The following is a 20,024-nucleotide window of genomic DNA, read 5'->3' as shown; positions in this document are numbered from 1 at the left end:
GCAACTTGCCACGTTTCGTCAGTCTGAGACGAAACGTGGTGTACTGAGACCTTGGTGACCTACTGTGCGAGGGGGATTCATGGCCATCTTCCGCCCCGGAGTCCCTCTCCTTGGACCTCTTCCTGTGTCTGTGTCCATGGTGACGGTGTCGTCGGTGTGACTTCCTGCCCAGGGGAACATGGACCCCGATGTAGAGTGTGCGGTGACCTGCAGACAACAACATGGAGACAACATTAATCCATGAAACCATAATAGGGAACTAGTGTCTTCTTAGGGGATGTTGAAATTGAGTATTAATTTTGTATGATCAGGGACATTTTGTGATGTAATGAGACAGGGATTCTGCAGTGATATTGTACAACACAGGCAGGGTGTATTGTGTCCACAGGCTCAGCATGAAGATCATCCAAGTTGACGTTCTCCTCTTTCATTGCGGTCGAGCTGTCCGGCCGCTGCTTCCTTCCCACTGGCCCTCGGCTCAGTGGCCGGACACAGACAAGACTACCGGACACCCTGTTCATCTGCCTCTTATACCATATGGGGAGGGGGGGTGCACAGTGTAATGTGACACCGAATGGATTCATACCCTGGGCAATATGAGGCTCAGGAGTTTGGTAGTGGTTCACAAAGTGATTTCCCACTTTATTTCACTACTAGAGGATATTACAATGAGAAGTCTCTGATTGTAGCATTGTTTTGATCACAATTTTCATTCCCGCTGCTGCTATTACCCCACCTACTGTACAGTATAGACATGTATATAAACTCTGTACCAAGTAATATCTGCTGTAACAACAAATAAATATATATATATTTGAGAGCTGTTTATTTGGACCATTTATTTGGAGGTTTGTGATACGTTTAGGAACTTTAACTTTAACTTATGCCTGAAACCCTCCAGGGGTATAGGCCATCGACAAGGGGCGTTCTCGGTCATTTGCATTCTTTTCTATCTGATGCCAGGTGTATCCAAGTGTCTTGACGTCTGCTTGGAGTTTAGGAAACCCTGTGTTAACCCACAAAGATCAATCTTTCTCAAATGCAGGCCGGGTGAGACAGAAAACTGCTTATAAATTATGTTTATGAGGGTGAGCAATATTATCTATAATATTTTGTCAGCAATATTTACCCTGAAGGGAAAATATCTCAAATTAATTGTTGTCCTGAATTGTTTTCACTTGCTTTGAAACATGACTAATCACATCATGATGAACTAATCTGATTTCATAACAATGAACTGCCCTGAATAACCTCCCAACAATGCGAATGTCACTGCATTTGAATAGGTCCATTCACAATAAACCCAACAACCACCACCATCAAAACGACTCCAGGAGAGAGGTTAATTGAGGTCTCAGAAAACATAATGAGAAAACAAACTAGATGTCAAAATGTACCGTATTTGCAGTTTGGGAGTAAATATTACTCTACTGAGACAGTAAGTCCTGATGCAGACACGTTCATCCACAGTAAATTACAGTTAGCAACATGTAATTATGTATCTAATGCAGAGGAGAGAAGCAGGCTGTTGGGACTGATTTAGCACATACAGCAAATTGTACAATAAACAGCATATTGGAGCAGACAGCAACAACAGGACATGGGGAAATGCCGGTTTGGAAAACGTAAGGACGTTTGCAAGCTGAGGGAGATTCCCTGCCTACCAACACGAGGGTTGCAGGTTCGTGGCCCGTGTTACCTCCGGCTTGGTTGATACAGGCACAGTTGGCTGTGTCTGGGGGTGGGGGTGAGAGTCGGATTAAGGGTATGTTTCCTGGTCGCTGCACTAGCGCCTCCTCTGACCGGTCGGGTGTGCCTGTTCAGCGGGGAGGGGAACTGGGGGGAATAATGCGCTACATCCTGCCGGCGAAGCTCTTCCTCGCTGTCAGGTGAAAGGTTTGCGGCTGGTGACACATGTATCAGAGGAAGCATGTGCTAGTCTACACCTCTACCCAGATCGGCAATTGGGGAGTAACAACGACCAGGACAGCAGGGGCCAGGGGGAATAGGTCAATTTGGGAGAAAACGGGGGGAAATCTGAGAAAATAAAGTTTGCGAGCTGAGCTGAGCTCTTAACAAATGTAGCTGGCCTCCCCCAGGCCTGAGCTGCTGCTGATGTCACAGTGTGTTGATCCTTTCTCCTCTCTTACTTTGCCATGTCTGTGCAGCATTCAGTCATTCAACGCTTGAATACACGCAATGGTGTGTGACGTGCCTGCACTACAATGCTTTAATCTCTGTGGAGTCACAACAGAAAGGGCTCACATCACATCATGGTGACCCTTTTCATTTTCCCATGTAGCCATCTGCAAGGGAGTAAAGTGTGTGTCTATGTGCATGTAGCCATCTGCAAGGGAGTAAAGTGTGTGTGTATACAGTATGTACATGTAGCCATCTAGAAGGGAGTAAAGTGTGTGTATAGTATAGTATGTGTATACTGTAGTGTGTGTATACGAGTATGAAGAGAGACAAGAGATGCAATAATGAGAGAAAGCACAAGTGGGGTGGTGGTGGGTTATGTCACTCCAGAGGATTCCCCCTCCCGCGCTGTGCTGACGCAGTGTCACAGTGTCACAGTGTCAGCGTTACCACGGCACCAGACAGAGAGTGAACCATTACAACAACCATCATCCGAGGATGTCTTTCCCACAGAGTGTCACAGAGTGACAGCAGCCAAGGTGAACGTTGCCTGGCAACAACAAATACTTTCAGGAAACAATGTAACAATGGAGTGCAAAAATAGTGGTTCTAGTTTTCCCCTTGTGTTCATTGTTGTTCGTTATTGCTTTTGATTCCTTATTATTTTGCCAGTACTATTCCCTTTGGGAAGGCCTACTACCAGCCTTATCTATGTCATTTGTTGAAAATGGTATCTTGGAATCCATTAAATATTTTGTGTATATGTAAAGAAAAAAAATCTGATGACAACCAATCTAGACTAAATCAGTGTTTGTTCTGAGAATGATCGTTAAAGGGATATGCCAACATTTTTGGAGATTCAACTATTTGCCATATTGCGGATAGTAAAGGTAGAATGTAGATGCCTTTATCTTCATTGTGCATGCATTAGAAAGCGCGTTTTACCCCTCACTGTTACTTAGCTTAGCATTACAATGGCAGTATATGATACAGCTTTCCATCAAAACCTATATATAGATGATCATTTTGCATCCTTTGATTTACTGAAAAGGAAGTTTGAGTTGACCGGCACGGACTGGCTCAGATTCCTACAAATCAGAAACTATGTTCGATCCAGCATTCAGGCTTTTGAAGCGCTCCCAAATGAACATGCTCTTTTTGATGTTTTGCTGACCCCTCCTCACTCCAGGCACCTCATCTCTAGATTTGTGTGTCTATTTGATGACTGTACCATGGCCTCTACTGAGAGGATTAGAGAGGCATGGCAGAAGAACTTGGTACTGAATTATCTGACATTATATGGGAAAGGAGCCTGTCGGTTGTACAACTCTGCTCAGTTAATAGCAGACATCAGCTGATCCAGTTTAAAGTCACTCACTGTCTCCATTACTCCAAGCATAGGCTACATAAGATATATCCCTCTGTCTCACCGCTATGTGATAGGTGTCAGGGGTCGGAGGGCACATTGTCACATGCTTTTTGGTTCTGCGCTTCACTGTCCGGATTCTGGGCTAAGATATTTGACTGGTACTCGAAGGCTTATAAAATAACCCTTCAGCCCGAAGCAGAACTTGCCATCTTCGGCTGCTCTGAACTCTCTCTGGACTTCCCCACAACTGTGCAGCAATCACTGACGCAAGGGACAATTGTTGGCAAAAAACTAATCTTGAAAGAATGGAAGTCTTCTACTCCGCCTTCTTTTCAATTGTGGCTGACGGAAATTACCTCTGTTATACGCATGGAGAGGATTAGGTTCCTGAGGACCGACTCACTAAAGAAATTCTTTGCCATTTAGGGCCCGTTTCTAGCCTACCTTGTTGAGGTTGCGGGAGCCGGATGAGCACAATAATGTACCTCTCGTAAAAATATAAACACCTTACACGACTGGTAGCACTGAATGTTGAAAATGTGACTATTTATTTTTATTTTTGTTTGTTGTTTGTTTTTGTTTTTTTCCGTTCTGTGTCTGAGCCTGTTTGTCTTGTTCATATGTTGTTCTGAAAAACTGAAAATAAAATATATTAAAAAAAAAGTATGGTACAGCTGCCTACCCCCATTCAGTCGCCCAAAATACACATTCCAACAACGCCAGAAACACTCACATGTACATGTTGTGACCCGTGTACTACTCACGTGATGAAATAATAATCCCAAGTTACGAGAAACTGTCATTTTCGAAGTAAATCCATAGTGAGAGCTAACAAAGAGGGTTCCCTCTGTAACCAAACTCACTTCTTTGTTTGCCTGAGGCGCATGTGCTGTGTGCAGTCATCAGTACATCGCATGCGCCTGCGATGTACTGGTGTTACTTTCTAGATAAAATACACAGTACACATGAAATATCACTGGTGTTACTTTCTAGATAAAATACACAGTACACATGAAATATCACTGGTGTTACTTTCTAGATAAAATACACAGTACACATGAAATATCACTGGTGTTACTTTCTAGATAAAATACACAGTACACATGAAATATCACTGGTGTTACCTTCTAGATAAAATACACAGTACACATGAAATATCGCTGGTGTTACTTTCTAGATAAAATACACAGTACACATGAAATATCACTGGTGTTACTTTCTAGATAAAATACACAGTACACATGAAATATCACTGGTGTTACTTTCTAGATAAAATACACAGTACACATTAAATATCACTGGTGTTACTTTCTAGATAAAATACACAGTACACATGAAATATCACTGGTGTTACTTTCTAGATAAAATACACAGTACACATTAAATATCACTGGTGTTACTTTCTAGATAAAATACACAGTACACATGAAATATCACTGGTGTTACTTTCTAGATAAAATACACAGTACACATGAAATATCACTGGTGTTACCTTCTAGATAAAATACACAGTACACATGAAATATCACTGGTGTTACTTTCTAGATAAAATACACAGTACACATGAAATATCACTGGTGTTACTTTCTAGATAAAATACACAGTACACATTAAATATCACTGGTGTTACTTTCTAGATAAAATACACAGTACACATGAAATATCACTGGTGTTACCTTCTAGATAAAATACACAGTACACATGAAATATCACTGGTGTTACTTTCTAGATAAAATACACAGTACACATGAAATATCACTGGTGTTACCTTCTAGATAAAATACACAGTACACATGAAATATCACTGGTGTTACTTTCTAGATAAAATACACAGTACACATTAAATATCACTGGTGTTACTTTCTAGATAAAATACACAGTACACATGAAATATCACTGGTGTTACCTTCTAGATAAAATACACAGTACACATGAAATATCACTGGTGTTACTTTCTAGATAAAATACACAGTACACATGAAATATCACTGGTGTTACCTTCTAGATAAAATACACAGTACACATGAAATATCACTGGTGTTACCTTCTAGATAAAATACACAGTACACATGAAATATCACTGGTGTTACCTTCTAGATAAAATACACAGTACACATGAAATATCACTGGTGTTACCTTCTAGATAAAATACACAGTACACATGAAATATATACCCCTCCCGCAGGCAACGTTGCAGACAGAGTAATAAGGCTGATCCGTGAGCGGCTTCTGGGACGCGAGTCGGGGTCTTAATTGGCCTCGGCTGGGTCTACTGGGCGAGGGTGTATGATGTTGACAGACCCGAAACACCTTACGACCCCAGATAACATCACTGATGACGCGTCCCAGCGCATGCGGCAGTAGTGTATTTGAGAATATAGAATCCTGGCTTGCCTCTGGCCAGTGACACTTAGGAAGGACTAGGTGACAACCAAGTATAGTTTGGTGACGAGCTGGAGAGACAGTTGACGGCCGGAGAGACGGCAACCGGTACGGGATGGGATTAGCACCCCATCTTGGCTCTCTCGTGAGGGAGAAATCCACAAACGCTACGGATTAGCCTCCTGAAAATCTGCGCAAAGATCGGCGCGGCCTGGGGTCCTTCCGGCTAGAGCGAGGTGCTCGACGCAGGTAAATGACGTGCAGCGCACAGGCCCTCTTGAGGCGTCCTTGAGGCATCCTCTCAGCCTCTGGATTGCCTTTGCCACGGGAGGGTCTGGTGAGACGAAGGAGGAGCACGGCCGGGAGTAACCCACAGAGCCTAGATCCTCCATGCACCGAAGGGCCAATACTGCGGCGTAGCACTAGCTCTATTGCAGCGGATTGGGCGTTCTCGCTTACCCCTCCCGCAGGCAACGTTGCAGACAGAGTAATAAGGCTGATCCGTGAGCGGCTTCTGGGACGCGAGTCGGGGTCTTAATTGGCCTCGGCTGGGTCTACTGGGCGAGGGTGTATGATGTTGACAGACCCGAAACACCTTACGACCCCAGATAACATCACTGATGACGCGTCCCAGCGCATGCGGCAGTAGTGTATTTGAGAATATGAATAAATATATCACTGGTGTTACCTTCTAGATAAAATACACAGTACACATGAAATATCACTGGTGTTACCTTCTAGATCAAATACACAGTACACATGAAATATCACTGGTGTTACTTTCTAGATAAAATACACAGTACACATGAAATATCACTGGTGTTACCTTCTAGATAAAATACACAGTACACATGAAATATCACTGGTGTTACTTTCTAGATAAAATACACAGTACACATGAAATATCACTGGTGTTACTTTCTAGATAAAATACACAGTACACATGAAATATCACTGGTGTTACCTTCTAGATAAAATACACAGGACACATTAAATATCACTGGTGTTACCTTCTAGATAAAATACACAGTACACATGAAATATCACTGGTGTTACCTTCTAGCTCCTCCTTCTCAAAGTTGGTGTTGAGCATGGAGCGCGTGCCGCCGCGGTCCACCACCGCCTCCTCATCAGTTCTCTACAAGAGACACACAGAAGAAGAGTCTTGTACTCAGCACCATAGACATTCACACATGCAGGTGTAACACTCTTCAGATCAGTGTACTTACATTTCACTTACTCTCCCATATTTTCAATATTCCACACATGCACGCACACGCATGCACATGCGCGTGCGTGTGTGCGCGCACGCGCGCGCGCACACACACACACACACACACACACACACACACACACAATGATAACAAATATTCAGTAGATAACACAATACAGTAAGTTTAATACTGTAAGTAGACTTTTCAGTGAAGATCCCCAATGCCATAATAATAATAATAATAATTTGGATTTATATAGCGCCTTTCAAGGAACCCAAGGCCGCTTCACAGAGCACAAAAGATGACGGACACACATAGATGACAACAAAGAACAACAAAGAACAGAAAGAGACTAGCTGCCGAAGGCTGTGTTGAACAGGTGAGTTTTGAGTAGAGTTTTGAAGGTAGCCAGTGATGGGGCATGTCTTGACCAGAATGGCCTCCTGGCAAACGGCCCTCCTGCCACCATAATTTGAGTTGCCAGAAGCCTTTTTGTCCATGTTTAGGCAAAATCCACATTTCATCTGAATGCTACAAGAACGGTGCCGCGTCTATGTGCCAACAGCCTGTAATGCCGACAGCCCGTAATGCCGATAGCCCACAAGCAGAACCAGCTGAGCGAGGCGGCGTGCAGCGTGACGGTGGACCGGCTGGAGCTAACCTCTCCCAGCCCCCACGCCTAAACCTAACCTCCCCCAGACCCTAACCCTAAACCTAACCTCTCCCAGCCCCCACGCCTTAACCTAATGTCGGCATTGCGGGCTGTCGGCATTGTGGTCGGCATAGCGGGTGTACCCTCAATACTTCGATAAGTATCGATACCAAAAATGTGAAACGGATACAATACTCTGCAACAGTATTGATACCAGCAGTGCTTTCTCTTAATGAAAAATCAAACATTATTTCTCCGCCTTCACTAGCAACACACACACACACACACACACACACACACACACACACACACACACACACACACACACACACACACACACACACACACACACACACACACACAGGTGAGGTTCAGTTTACACAGAAACAGCTGGTAGAAATATTTTTTACTTTTATACTTGATTACATACATAAGTTGAATCAGTACTACAGTCTTTTCTTACACAAGTAACTGTACTTCTACTTGAGTAAAGAATGTGTGTACTTTTCCCATCTCGTAGCTGTCATAGACTGTGTTGCATAGTTGATTGCTCTATTGCTGACAAAAATGTGTTATTGTAAGTCGCTTTGGATAAAAGCGTCTGCCAAATGACGTAATGTAATGTAATCTCTGCAAGCCAGCTGAGCTTGGTGATATTAAGCTCCGACAAATCACTTAACAACAGGGCAGGCAAAGTCACTGGGACAGCTACTGATATTAGGCCAAGACAATTGAGTTGCAGCCTTTAGTCCACAACTGTGCAACAGCTGGACAGCCCCACATCATGTGAAGTACCAGGGGCCTTCGTAGTGCATAAACTACACAAAGGATCATTTATCCTGAGATCAGTTCTGTGTACATAATTACAATAGATTTGCTGGTGGTCCAGGTTACGGGCAGTATCCTTAATGTTTGCCCACACATTAGGCTAAGTGTTGTCTGTAAATAACCAACCTGTTAATAACCAACTGTTTGATCTAGGCTAAGCTGAGATTTAGAGACGACATTCTGATGCTGCTATAACGTTACTGTATGACTGTACTCCAGCAGCCTCCCACTCAAGCCAACATCATCAGTAGTAACTGTCATCAGCGTGATGCATCATTTAGCTATTTAACAGACTATTAGATTACTGTCTACTGTGTGTGAACAACATTGCCCAAGTTAACTTAATGTAGACTCACGGTGTACCGGACACTTAGCACAGTAAAAGTCCCATAACATATCAATGCGTGGATAGATGACACTTATTGGTGCATCTGTCTCTGGGGGAAGATTTACAGAAAGTTTGATTGACACATTTTGGGCCGATCGTTAAAGAGAAATTTTGAAAAAGCAGTAGACTCGGTGTCTATTTTATTATGAGGGTTCACGGTGATCCAGACGGCTGCAATTTTCTGCTCACGGTATTCCAGACAGGTAAGAAGGTGGGTAGCCTATCTGTTGCCTCATCAACCTAAAGTGTTCTGATGGGCTGATGACTATAGCAGGGGTAACCTGTGTAAATGCAACGTTTGGAATGAGTTTTATTGGGCCTAGATTACGGAGAAGCTTGAGTCTGTCTGTTGATCCATCCAGCTGTCTCGTTTGCACCGGGTTGTCCTCCTTCATGGTCGGATATTAAGGGACTAGGTTTGGGTCTGTATTTTTTGCTTAGTTGCTTACAGTTTATCTATGCTACAGAGTCAAGGAGGTCATAAGCTTGTGCACTATAAGCTCGCCCACCTCAATAATAAGTGTAAATACCTAAGCCCACGGTGCTGTGGTGTGGATATTCAGCCTTATGGTACCAGACCCGCCCCCACCACCCACATCCCCCTAGCCACTCCCACTGCCTACCCCTCTACCACCTTCCTATCCCTAGATATGGTCCCTATTTCCTAGCCCCGTCCCCTTCCTGACCACGCCCCCACCACCCACATCCCCTAGCCACTCCCCCTAGCCACCCCTCAAATGAAAATTTGAATATCGTGACAACCCTATGTAAGAGCACACTGCCCCCTTGGCCTCCCTTGTGGGAGGATGTGTCCCGAAATAATACACAGACTATCTCTCTCTCTCTCTCTCTCTCTCTCTCTCTCTCTCTCTCTCTCTCTCTCTCTCTCTCTCTCTCTCTCTCTCACACACACACACACACACACACACACAGGAACTCAGCATTATAAGGCTACTAGGCTAGCTTCCAGCGACAGTCGTCATGGCAACAAAAGGCAGCCAATCGCAATTTGAAAGAGCCACGCTCATCGTGTTATATCTCTATAGATGACACAGTGTTTTGAGTCATGGTTTTAAGAAGAATGCTTCATTGTGTGTTAAGCCTGGAATGATATAAATGCATCACCACCCACAGCTCTCTGGCAAGACAGACTCCTCGTGAACTAGAGCCACGGCAGACGCTTGAAGTGGTTTCCTAGAGTAGAGAGGAGGGGGATGCAACATAGATATTTTTCTGGTTATTTCTTGCTAGAAATAGCACTGACCTCGAAAAATGGGAGGGAGGGGTCGAACGCTTATTCTGCTCCTGAATATTTATGAAAAGGTTATTGTTATTCATGCCCCCCCCCCTACAAACCAAGGATAACTTCACGACTTTTGAAGATGAATCAGCACCACCTCCACTGAGTGCTCATATCGTACCTAAAAAGTATTTTTAGTTGTGGCCAGCAGCTCTATAGGTCGCTCTGTCGGTCATTTCGTTTGTCCACAAAAATGTCCCCACCATTTGGCGGCCACAGTTTCCGCCCTAGGAGGCTGAAATTTGGCATGGAGGTCAAGTGTGTAATGCAGTGGTAGAATTCCCTGCCAACCAACACGAGGGTCGCAGGTTCGAGCCCTCGTGTTACCTCCAGCTTGGTTGGGTGTCCATCCAGGCACAATTGACCGGCGCCTGTTCGGGGGGAGGGTAACTGGGGGAATAGTGTGTGTGATCCTCCGACGCGCTACGTCCTGCCGGTGAAACACCTCGCTGTCAGGTGAAAAGAAGCGTCTGGCGACTGCACATGTATCAGAGGCAGCATGTGCCAGTCTACAACTCTCCCCTGAGAGTTGTAGACCGGTGGGAGACAATTTCCGAAATGTAGGGTGGCAGAGGCAGAGTAGGGTCGGGTGGGTCCTGCCCCTGCATCCTGCATCTCGGAAATTTGCGGTGGGGTGTGAGTGGATGCATGAATGCGTGGATGCATGTGCATACATGGTCGCAGCTATTGCAAATTTGTGCTTGTTATATATTACAATACTAACGACTATTAGTTTCCTTGGCTTTCATTTAGCTGTGGTGACCGCTCGCAGGGGGAAATCGCTCCCATACTTTCAAACATGTAAACACAATGCAACATTCATCTGGCCTTATTATTCAAAAACTGCAATTACAGCACAATTGTTCATATATCATCATGTAATTATGCTATCCAAGCATAAGGCATTCTTAAACTGCAACACAGACAACAATTGATCCTGGAATGGGCCCAAAAGCAAACTCAGGTCTCAGAACAGAAACTACACCCACTCCAAAAAATGTACAGACAGTTCTACAGAAAACGCTGCTACACAGCAAAATGGTCCGCTCTGAGAGTATAAAACTATGGCAGTGTTTCTATCAGCCCACACCTATCAAAGTTAAATGCAATACTGTCTTAGATAGTTTTGAACAACACCCACCCCAAAGCCATGTCAGCTCTCTATGGGTGGACACACAACTCTCCAGTCACCTCTTATCAACTCAAAGTTAGTGTCTGTCACTGAAAAATATAACACTTATTTAGATTGGAGGATTTGCAGTATAATATCATAATGCACCCAGTCATAAGAGAGAGACAATTTCACTTATGGGTAGGTGGCTCTCTCTGTATCAAATTAAAAACCGTACTGATGTAATTTGTCACCAAGGGAGCTGTAGCCTACTGGTTTTGAGTTACAACGTGATAAAACATAGCAGCAGAGTAGTAAAAACAAGTGATAAAACACAATGATAAAAGAAAATATAAAAAGAAGAGATGCGATGATGTGTGTGTATACGAGGGATCAGCCGAGCAGCATTTTGATAAACAATCCGTGTCACTGGGTGGCAACGGCAATGGAACCCTATGGAGCGTGAGCTTTGGGAGGCTTGAGTGTCTGTCTCTAGCCGGCTGACTCTACATTTTAAAAACTGCGACAGTTCACACAACTTTAACACGACATTCATATATTATACATCAAACTCTTGAGCTAATTCTGCTCTCACTCAGAATGTCAAAATACAAGCGATGTGATGTATAGTTTTTGAGATATTAACGTTTGTTTAGCACAACTCATACTAATAACTGCCGCGGGGTTCCGCATTTCTGGGTGGCAAGTGACGTCATGCTAAAAAGATATATATATACCTGTGTGTGTATATATATATAGTATATACATATTATAAAACATTGTACTTCAAAAGCTACCCAGCCTCAGTTGGACTCCCTCCTGGCTCTCTATGAGTAACAGGAGTCGCTTCTTCCCTGTCTTGCAGTTTAAGAGCCAGCCTTGGCACCATGCTCTTGGCAATCTCAGATAACGAATGGAAACATTTTGAAACAAACACACTTTCACACTCACAATAAGCTGCAATAAACATAAACTCAATGTCTGCCGTACTATATGTTCAGAGAACCGCTGATTTGTCCCCCATATTGCATGGCCGTATAATCCGACTAGTCCTCATCAGCACTTAATATGATTGAAAAACACAAACAGTGCATAGCAAGAAGATAACGCAAAACAGTGGGTCCATAGCATTAGTTTAAAATGAGAACGAAATATGAAAAATGAAAAAGGCAAAACAGATTTAGTTTTTGTGAACCAGGGATAAAACATTCCATTAGAAATTAGGAGGTGCATGTATTGCTTTGCTAATGAAGATAAAAAAAGATCCAAATAATAATAATAATTATGCTGCAGGCTTCATACAAACATTTACAATCTCAAGGAGGTTATCTGGTTTTCTGTTCAGGGAAATTACCACTCTCATTCATGTTCATATTGAGGGGCGGGGGGGTGTTCAATGGTAGTGCCTGATGCTGTTTTAATTCACTTTCCCAACCAGCAGCCTTCCAGTCAACAGCTGTCTTCACTAACCTTTTCACTGCAGCATATAGTGCTCAGGAACTGAGGGCTACACTGTAAATGATTACCTTCATCAAACCATTTTAAGTTATCCTTTATTAAGTGTCTTTTATTATCCCCGTGGGGAAATTCATCCTCTGCATTTAACCCATACTCTACTAGGAACCTTCCTAGAACTAGGAGCAGTGGGCAGCCGCTGTGCAGCGCCCGGGGACCAACTCCAGTTCTTTTCTCCAGTGCCTTGGTCAGGGGCACTGACAGGAGTATGAACCCTAACATACATGTCTTTGATGGTGGGAGCAAACCCACACGAACACGGGGAGAACATGCAAACTCCACACACAAAGGACCTGGGACGAGACGGGGTTCGAACCAGGCTTTTGGCTGTGAGGCAACAGTGCTAACCACTGAGCTGTGGTTTTAGTGTGTGTAAGCTCACACACACACACACACACACACACACACACACACACACACACACTGACTGGGACATGCACAAAGAAAGCACTCTTGCTCACACGCACGCATGCGCACGCACAGGCCCAGATGAGGATTCATTAGCAAGTCCCACAGGACAGACTTCAGACTTCTCCTGGCAGATGGTTCATGGTAACCTGAAAGACTTTGACATTTTCCTAATGTATTAATTTTGTGAATGTCCGTGCCTCCGCATTTCAATTCCCTCTGATGCGGCCCTCCACAGATTTAGACTGACCGCTGCACACTGCACACTGTGAAAGCAATCGGAATGCGGAGCAGAGAAGTACAGAGAAGAACATTTCAGAGCTGCAAAAAATAGTAAAAAAGACAGAACAAGAACAGACTAACAGCCTTTGCCTTATAGTCATTTTAAAATGCTCTTGATATCTGTGATCATGGATGTAAATGACAAGCCTGGTAGAGGAGCAGGGTGTTGACTTGAGGCTGGCACTGCTGGCTGGCCAGACAGGTCCCCTGGACCACGGCCCCCTGGGAAACTCCCTCACTCTCGCTAATGTGCTCCATGTCCCCAACCCATGAGAACCACATACATCTAACTCAGGCTGGTGTCATTTTAGACTTCAGAGCTCCAGCATCAGGGATGGCACGTTGGATCAGTGGTTAGCAATTTTGCCTCACAGCAAGAAGGTCCCGGGTTCAAACCCCGTGTGGAGTGTGCATGTTCTTCCCCTGTTCGTGCGGGTTTCCTCCCACCATCAAAAGACGTGTACTCCTGTCAGTGCCCTTGACCAAAGCACTGGCAATCAAACTGGAGTTGGTTTCCGGGCGCTGCACTGTGGCTGCCCACTGCTCCTAGTCCTAGGAAGGTTCCTGCCCACTGCTCCTAGTCCTAGGAAGGTTCCTGCCCACTGCTCCTAGTTCTAGGAAGGTTCTTGCCCACTGCTCCTAGTCCTAGGAAGGTTCCTGCCCACTGCTCCTAGTCCTAGGAAGGTTCCTGCCCACTGCTACTAGTCCTAGGAAGGTTCCTGCCCACTGCTCCTAGTCCTAGGAAGGTTCCTGCCCACTGCTCCTAGTCCTAGGAAGGTTCCTGCCCACTGCTCCTAGTCCTAGGAAGGTTCCTGCCCACTGCTACTAGTCCTAGGAAGGTTCCTGCCCACTGCTCCTAGTCCTAGGAAGGTTCCTGCCCACTGCTACTAGTCCTAGGAAGGTTCCTGGGAGAGGATGGGTCAAATTAATGCAGAGGATGAATTTCCCCACGGGGACAATAAAGGATAACTTAACTCAATAAAGCATGATGACAATCGGATGATGATTTAAAATCACTTTTATATCAAATCAAACTGCTTCAGACCTGTTCCATATATCCAATTCAGGTGGAACATCTCCTGTGGTCGCCATGGCTCAAGTCTATCTAGCCTGCATCTGCACTGCATTATCACTGCAGTGACCACTGCAGCACATAAAAGACAGACTATAACACACTTTCTAATGTTCCTCTCGGAGGAAGAGAAATAGTGCAGCAGTAGTTCAATATTACATCCAGAACAAGCCTGGATCCTGTGCAGCCCATGGCGCTCCCTCTAGACAGAGCTCGATAATCACTTTTTTCACCACCGGCCCAGAGGCAGGAACATCCCGAAATACAATTATAACTGTCCCAAATTGAATGTAAATCTAAATGTCTCAACAAGTCATTTAGTCTCATTCAGGATTGTGATAAAAAATGTAATCCTGCAAGAGAGTTGAGATTGTTTCAGGAGCACAGAAGGGTTAGTTACTATGGTGACAATGCAAGTCTGGACATTAAAGTCTGTCACATTTGCTTGAGAACTGCAAAAGGGTCTGGCTGCAGACCTCCACTCAGGCTAACCTCTGCTGTCAGCCTGTCAGGACAAGTCCACGCTCAGGATGAGATATCTCCGCTGCGCTTTTATTCTTAGGCAAGTTACCCCGCTACATCTGCTCCAAGTTTATAGAGGTACACAACTCCTACAGCCTTAGATCCAGCACTTAGATCCAGCACTTAGATCCAGCACTTGGCTTCGTTTTGAGGTGCCACGTTTGAGGACTGAGGCTGGAAAAAGGGGTCTCTCTTATTTTGGCCCTTGGTCCTGGAATGACCTGCAAGTTCCACTAAACTACTAGACTCAGCCCTCAGTCTTAATCCGTTTCACTAGTGTAAGACTGAGAATATTACTATTTAAATCTTTTCATAACGTTAGGTGGTGCTGTTGGAAGCCTTGCATCGGAGAACCAATCATGAGTGTTGTGGGCGGGCCTGCTTTCTGGGGGCAGTGACGCTCATGCAGAACCGGTGCTGTCGCGTTTGCGGAGAAACATATTCATCACTTAGAAACAAACATAACTGTTAATAGGACGTGTTTCATCCGGCCCCGGCGGCTAGAGGTCTTTCCCCCAGCGATAAGCCCGACTCCCGAGGCTACGTTACAGAGCCTGCTGATGACCTCACACAGTAGCAAGCGGACCACTTCCGGGTAGGAAAAATTATTGTAAAATAAACAACAGGTATAAACTCTCTTTGCAGCACATCAGTGTCTTGCTCTATATTGGAACTATGAAACATTGCATTGCCGTTACCAAATAAAATTATAATAATAAATGTAGGCGTGTCTGCTGCCGGCCGTTCTCGCCGGGCTCAATGAACCAGATTTGGAACAGTAAATTCCCAGACGTTTGGTGGTAAGGTGGCGCTGTTGGCGCCGCTCACCAAACGTCTGGAAACCGAGACTACTAAACTACTGGATCATCTTATTTCTTTGGCTGGTTTCAAACATAAGATCACAGAGGTCCTTCACAATTAGCTGCTCGAAATGTGTCACTTAGAATGTTCTGTAATGTGCTTTTGTGCATGGTTTTTTGGCCAGCGCACGCAGGGCGCAGGCCCTATAACAGGGTTTGTCCATCCAATTTAGTCACCAATTTGCAAGCCGATTTGGTCCTACTCAGAAACCATAAGACCTGCCGCTACCGAACTTGGTAGGTAGGTTCACAGTCACCTTTTACTATGGGTGGAAAAAGAACACTAGTTGGCTATAACAGCCCTCTTTACGTTTTGGTCCATAACCTTTGAACCGTAGCATCTATAATCAAAATTATTTTTTCCCTTGGTTCCTTGGGTCATTCCGCATCTACTGATGGAGGCCCCCATTTCCATTTCCATCTAACGAGATTTCCGCCATTTTGAATGTTCTCCAAAAGCATTTTTTTTTCGCTATTTCTCCTTCAAATGTTGTCCAATCATCACCAAACCACATCACACAGCGTGTGTGGACTGTCCTGCACAAAACTTATTTTGTGTTTTTTTTTGCAAGACCACACCATTGCGATATAATCGACTTCTGAACATTTGTGGGTGTGGCCTAGTTCACAAAAATCACGCTAACTCCGGAACGCATTGTCCATTGCGAATGAACCTTGGTACAGGTGTGCAGCTATGTACTCTGAGCTGATAAAAAAACAATTGTGTCATTTCGACTATAAGGGGCGCTATGGCAACATTAAGTACCCATAGCTCACAAACCATAAGAGCGACTGTTCCCAAATTTGGTACATAGGTTCACATAGACTAGAGTATTCTTCTACTCTGGCCTAAAGAATTACACCGATTGACCTCACGGTGGCGCTATAGCTGCCCTGTTTACATTTTGGTCCATGACTTTGGATCCATAGCTTCTACGATCAACATTCTTTCCTTCATTTCCGTCTAACTAGATTTTCCGCCATTTACAATTTTGTCCAAAAGCGTTTTTTCACTATTTCTCCTTCAAATTTTGTCAAATCTTCACCAAACCACATCACACAGCATGTGTGGACTGTGTTGCTCAAAACTTATTTCATGGTTTTTTGAAAGCCCGCACCACACCGTTATTAAATGCAAGTACATAATTAAATAATTATTTTCTAGGGCTTTCTTACCATACTGATTTTCCATTATATCCTTCATACTTTTGCCACCGACAGCCCTCCACATTAACAATGTCGCTGCTTGCTACAACCAACAAGTCTCGTCAAAGCTTTTCTGCACTGGCCATATGCTAGGTTTCGACCTAGCCTTGTTTAATTCTGTTTGAATGTTCTGTAATGTGCTTTTGTGCGTGTTTTTTTTTATTCTGTTTGAATTGTTTTCCATGTTGTAGTATTGTCTGTGTCATGCCCGGACATATGATTTTCGCTGCCTCCTTGGCCAGGTCAGCATTGTAAAAGAGATTTCTATCTCAATGCTTTTTATCTGGTTAAATAAAGGTTAAATAAATATAAATAACAAATAAAAATTAAAAGAAAATGCACTTCGGCAACAAGACTGGAAATGTAATTGTGGCGAGTTTAAAGGAACTTCAGCTTCAGAGGATACTGAGAGTTCAAAATAACAGAAGAGCCCTGAGTGTGGAGCTGGCCTGACAACTGATTGGCCTGACAGTGGAGGTCTGCAGCCAGATGAGAACTGTGCAGATCAGTCTGTTAGCAAAAGCCTGGTAAAAACTTAAAGCTAACATTAGCGATGAGGCTAACGTAGCTTTATCAAAACACTCGTTTGAGATTACTAGTTGCCTCTGAAAATAGACAAGAGTAACCGAGTGCAGTCAGGCGAGGAGTAAACAAGCGGAATACTCCCGAGTGCACGCTCACTGCTCTCACTGTTTGCCAGTGACAGTGATATGCACACTGAGAGCCGGCTCAGTTGACATTTTCCAGGTGGAAAAAATAAACTAAACTAAAAACTCTTCATCCCGACTGCATCCTGGGAAGGATTTCTGTTCGTCCCAAATACATATTTTATCATCCCTGCCGGTGTTAGTCTAGAGTCCTGGCTGGCACTGACCATTTTTGCAATATCACGCCCAGAGCCAGATATAGCATCCATTATTTCCATTCTATAAATTAGCATAGGAAGAACATTGCTTTGGTTTCAGCATCTCATAGAGAGGTGCTCATTTTACACTGGGGGGCCCGGGGGGGTCAATACATGATGGGGGGACTCTGCGGTTTGTGATTTCCCACTGTTTGCACCCTCAGGAAATGCTCTCTCTACTGAAACACATTGGTGTGCTTTCATCCCAGCCAATAAAATAAAGGCTGAAAAGAATTGAACAATTGTACTTCGCGAATTCCCCCTGCTGTCCCGGTCGTTGCCCCCTCCCCCCCCCCCCCCCCCCCTGCCGATGTGGGTAGAGATGTAAACTAGCACATGTTTCCTCTGATACATGTGCAGTTACCAGCCGCTTCTTTTCACCTGACAGTGAGGAGTTTCACCAGCAGGATGTAGTGTGTGGGAGGATCACACTATTCACCCCAGTTCCCCTCCCCCCGAACAGGCACACCGACCGACCAGAGGAGGCGCTAGTGCAGCGGCCAGGATTCATACCCCACTGGCTTACCAGCCGCAGACACGGCCAATTGTATCTGTAGGAACGTCTGACTAAGCCAGAAGTACCGCTACCGGGACTTGAATCTCTGCAGTGGTAGGCAACTGCTTTTACCTCTACACTACCTACTACCCAGACACCCAGAATAGTATCACTTGGGATTTCTTTCTACCATATACAGTATTCCATATTCTTTCATACTGAGAACTATTCACATATGGATTTGTTTAATAATAATAGCCTACTAGTCTATACCTGGGGGATGTGCATGCCACAACTCCATGCAGACTTGACAAAAATGCTCATAAACAGCTTACATTAGCTTACATTTGGGAAAATAAAAAAATCTGCTTTGTCAGTCTTCAGTTTGATTGGCTAATTGGCTAATTTGATTGGCCATTGAGGAGAAAATGGATGGATATCAGAAAGACAGAAGGAGAGTTTTCCTCATTTTATAGCAGGATTAATATAACAAGAAGGGAGTGTATGCATATCCAAAATCCTGACCAGGTGCTTCATTAAAAAAAAGGCAGGCCTAATTGGTTATCTATTACTATCTGCCCGGTGACAGCAATGTATCTGATATATCTCATATCTTCTGATAGACCTAAGCCTGATACATTGTTCTGTCCCAATCCAATCTTACCCAGCTCAGTAAGACAGATGAGCCAGAATCTCCCGCCTGCCGGTCCCTGCTTCTATTTATAGCCACTGGTTTCTCTACTACCTCAGGCATGCTGACCCCAGATCAGATCAGCCCAGAGAGAGAGAGAGAGAGAGAGAGAGAGGGAGAAAGAGAGTGAGAGAGAGAGAGAGAGAGAGAGAGAGAGGGAGAAAGAGAGTGAGAGAGTGAGCAGGTTTAGATTAATCTCCCAGCTTTATGAAAGGATAAAACCTTGTCTCTCACAGTGGCATCAGGGATAGGAAGGACCTGTATGGTGAAGATGGTTAAATCACCCGTCTGTCAGTTGGTTGATGTGTTGGTGTTGGTTGATGTGTTGGTGTTGGTTGTCTGTCAGTTGGTTGATGTGTTGGTGTTGGTTGTCTGTCTGTCAGTTGGTTGATGTGTTGGTGTTGGTTGATGTGTTGGTGTTGGTTGTCTGTCAGTTGGTTGATGTGTTGGTGTTGGCTGGTGAGGAAGGCTTTGGGGGGACCGGAGCAGAAGTCACGTGACCAAGGCTCCAAGGTCGGAGAGAGGGAGGAGGGGTGGCACACTCCCACGCACCGTCACGTGACCAGGCATCATGAGCAGGCACACACGCAAACACAACATCAGCATACAGTATGATCTGTGCATTTCACGCACGCTTTTTTCGCCTATGTATTATTTTTTGTATTTATTTCCTAGTTTGTTGTTG

The 20,024-nt window shown here is 44.4% G+C and overlaps 1 protein-coding gene across 2 annotated transcripts in view; it reads right to left on the bottom strand.

Annotated features, from left to right (window-relative positions):
* LOC310774330 (sodium-driven chloride bicarbonate exchanger-like) overlaps positions 1–20,024 on the bottom strand; it is a gene marked incomplete at both ends in the record, with an annotated part of 75,053 nt that overhangs the window by 34,783 nt on the left and 20,246 nt on the right. For both annotated transcript variants that reach the window (XM_083634387.1, XM_083634388.1), the window contains 2 exons: positions 64–207; positions 6,947–7,028. In XM_083634387.1, the coding sequence (XP_083490513.1) occupies positions 64–207; positions 6,947–7,028 (226 nt within the window). The remainder of the gene's footprint in view (positions 1–63; positions 208–6,946; positions 7,029–20,024) is intronic.

The sequence above is a fragment of the Poromitra crassiceps genome (assembly GCF_964638095.1).
Source record: "Poromitra crassiceps genome assembly, chromosome: 3".
Taxonomy (NCBI): domain Eukaryota; kingdom Metazoa; phylum Chordata; class Actinopteri; order Beryciformes; family Melamphaidae; genus Poromitra; species Poromitra crassiceps.
The sequence above is the reverse complement of the archived record's forward strand: the minus strand, read 5'-3'. Positions and strand labels throughout refer to the sequence as shown.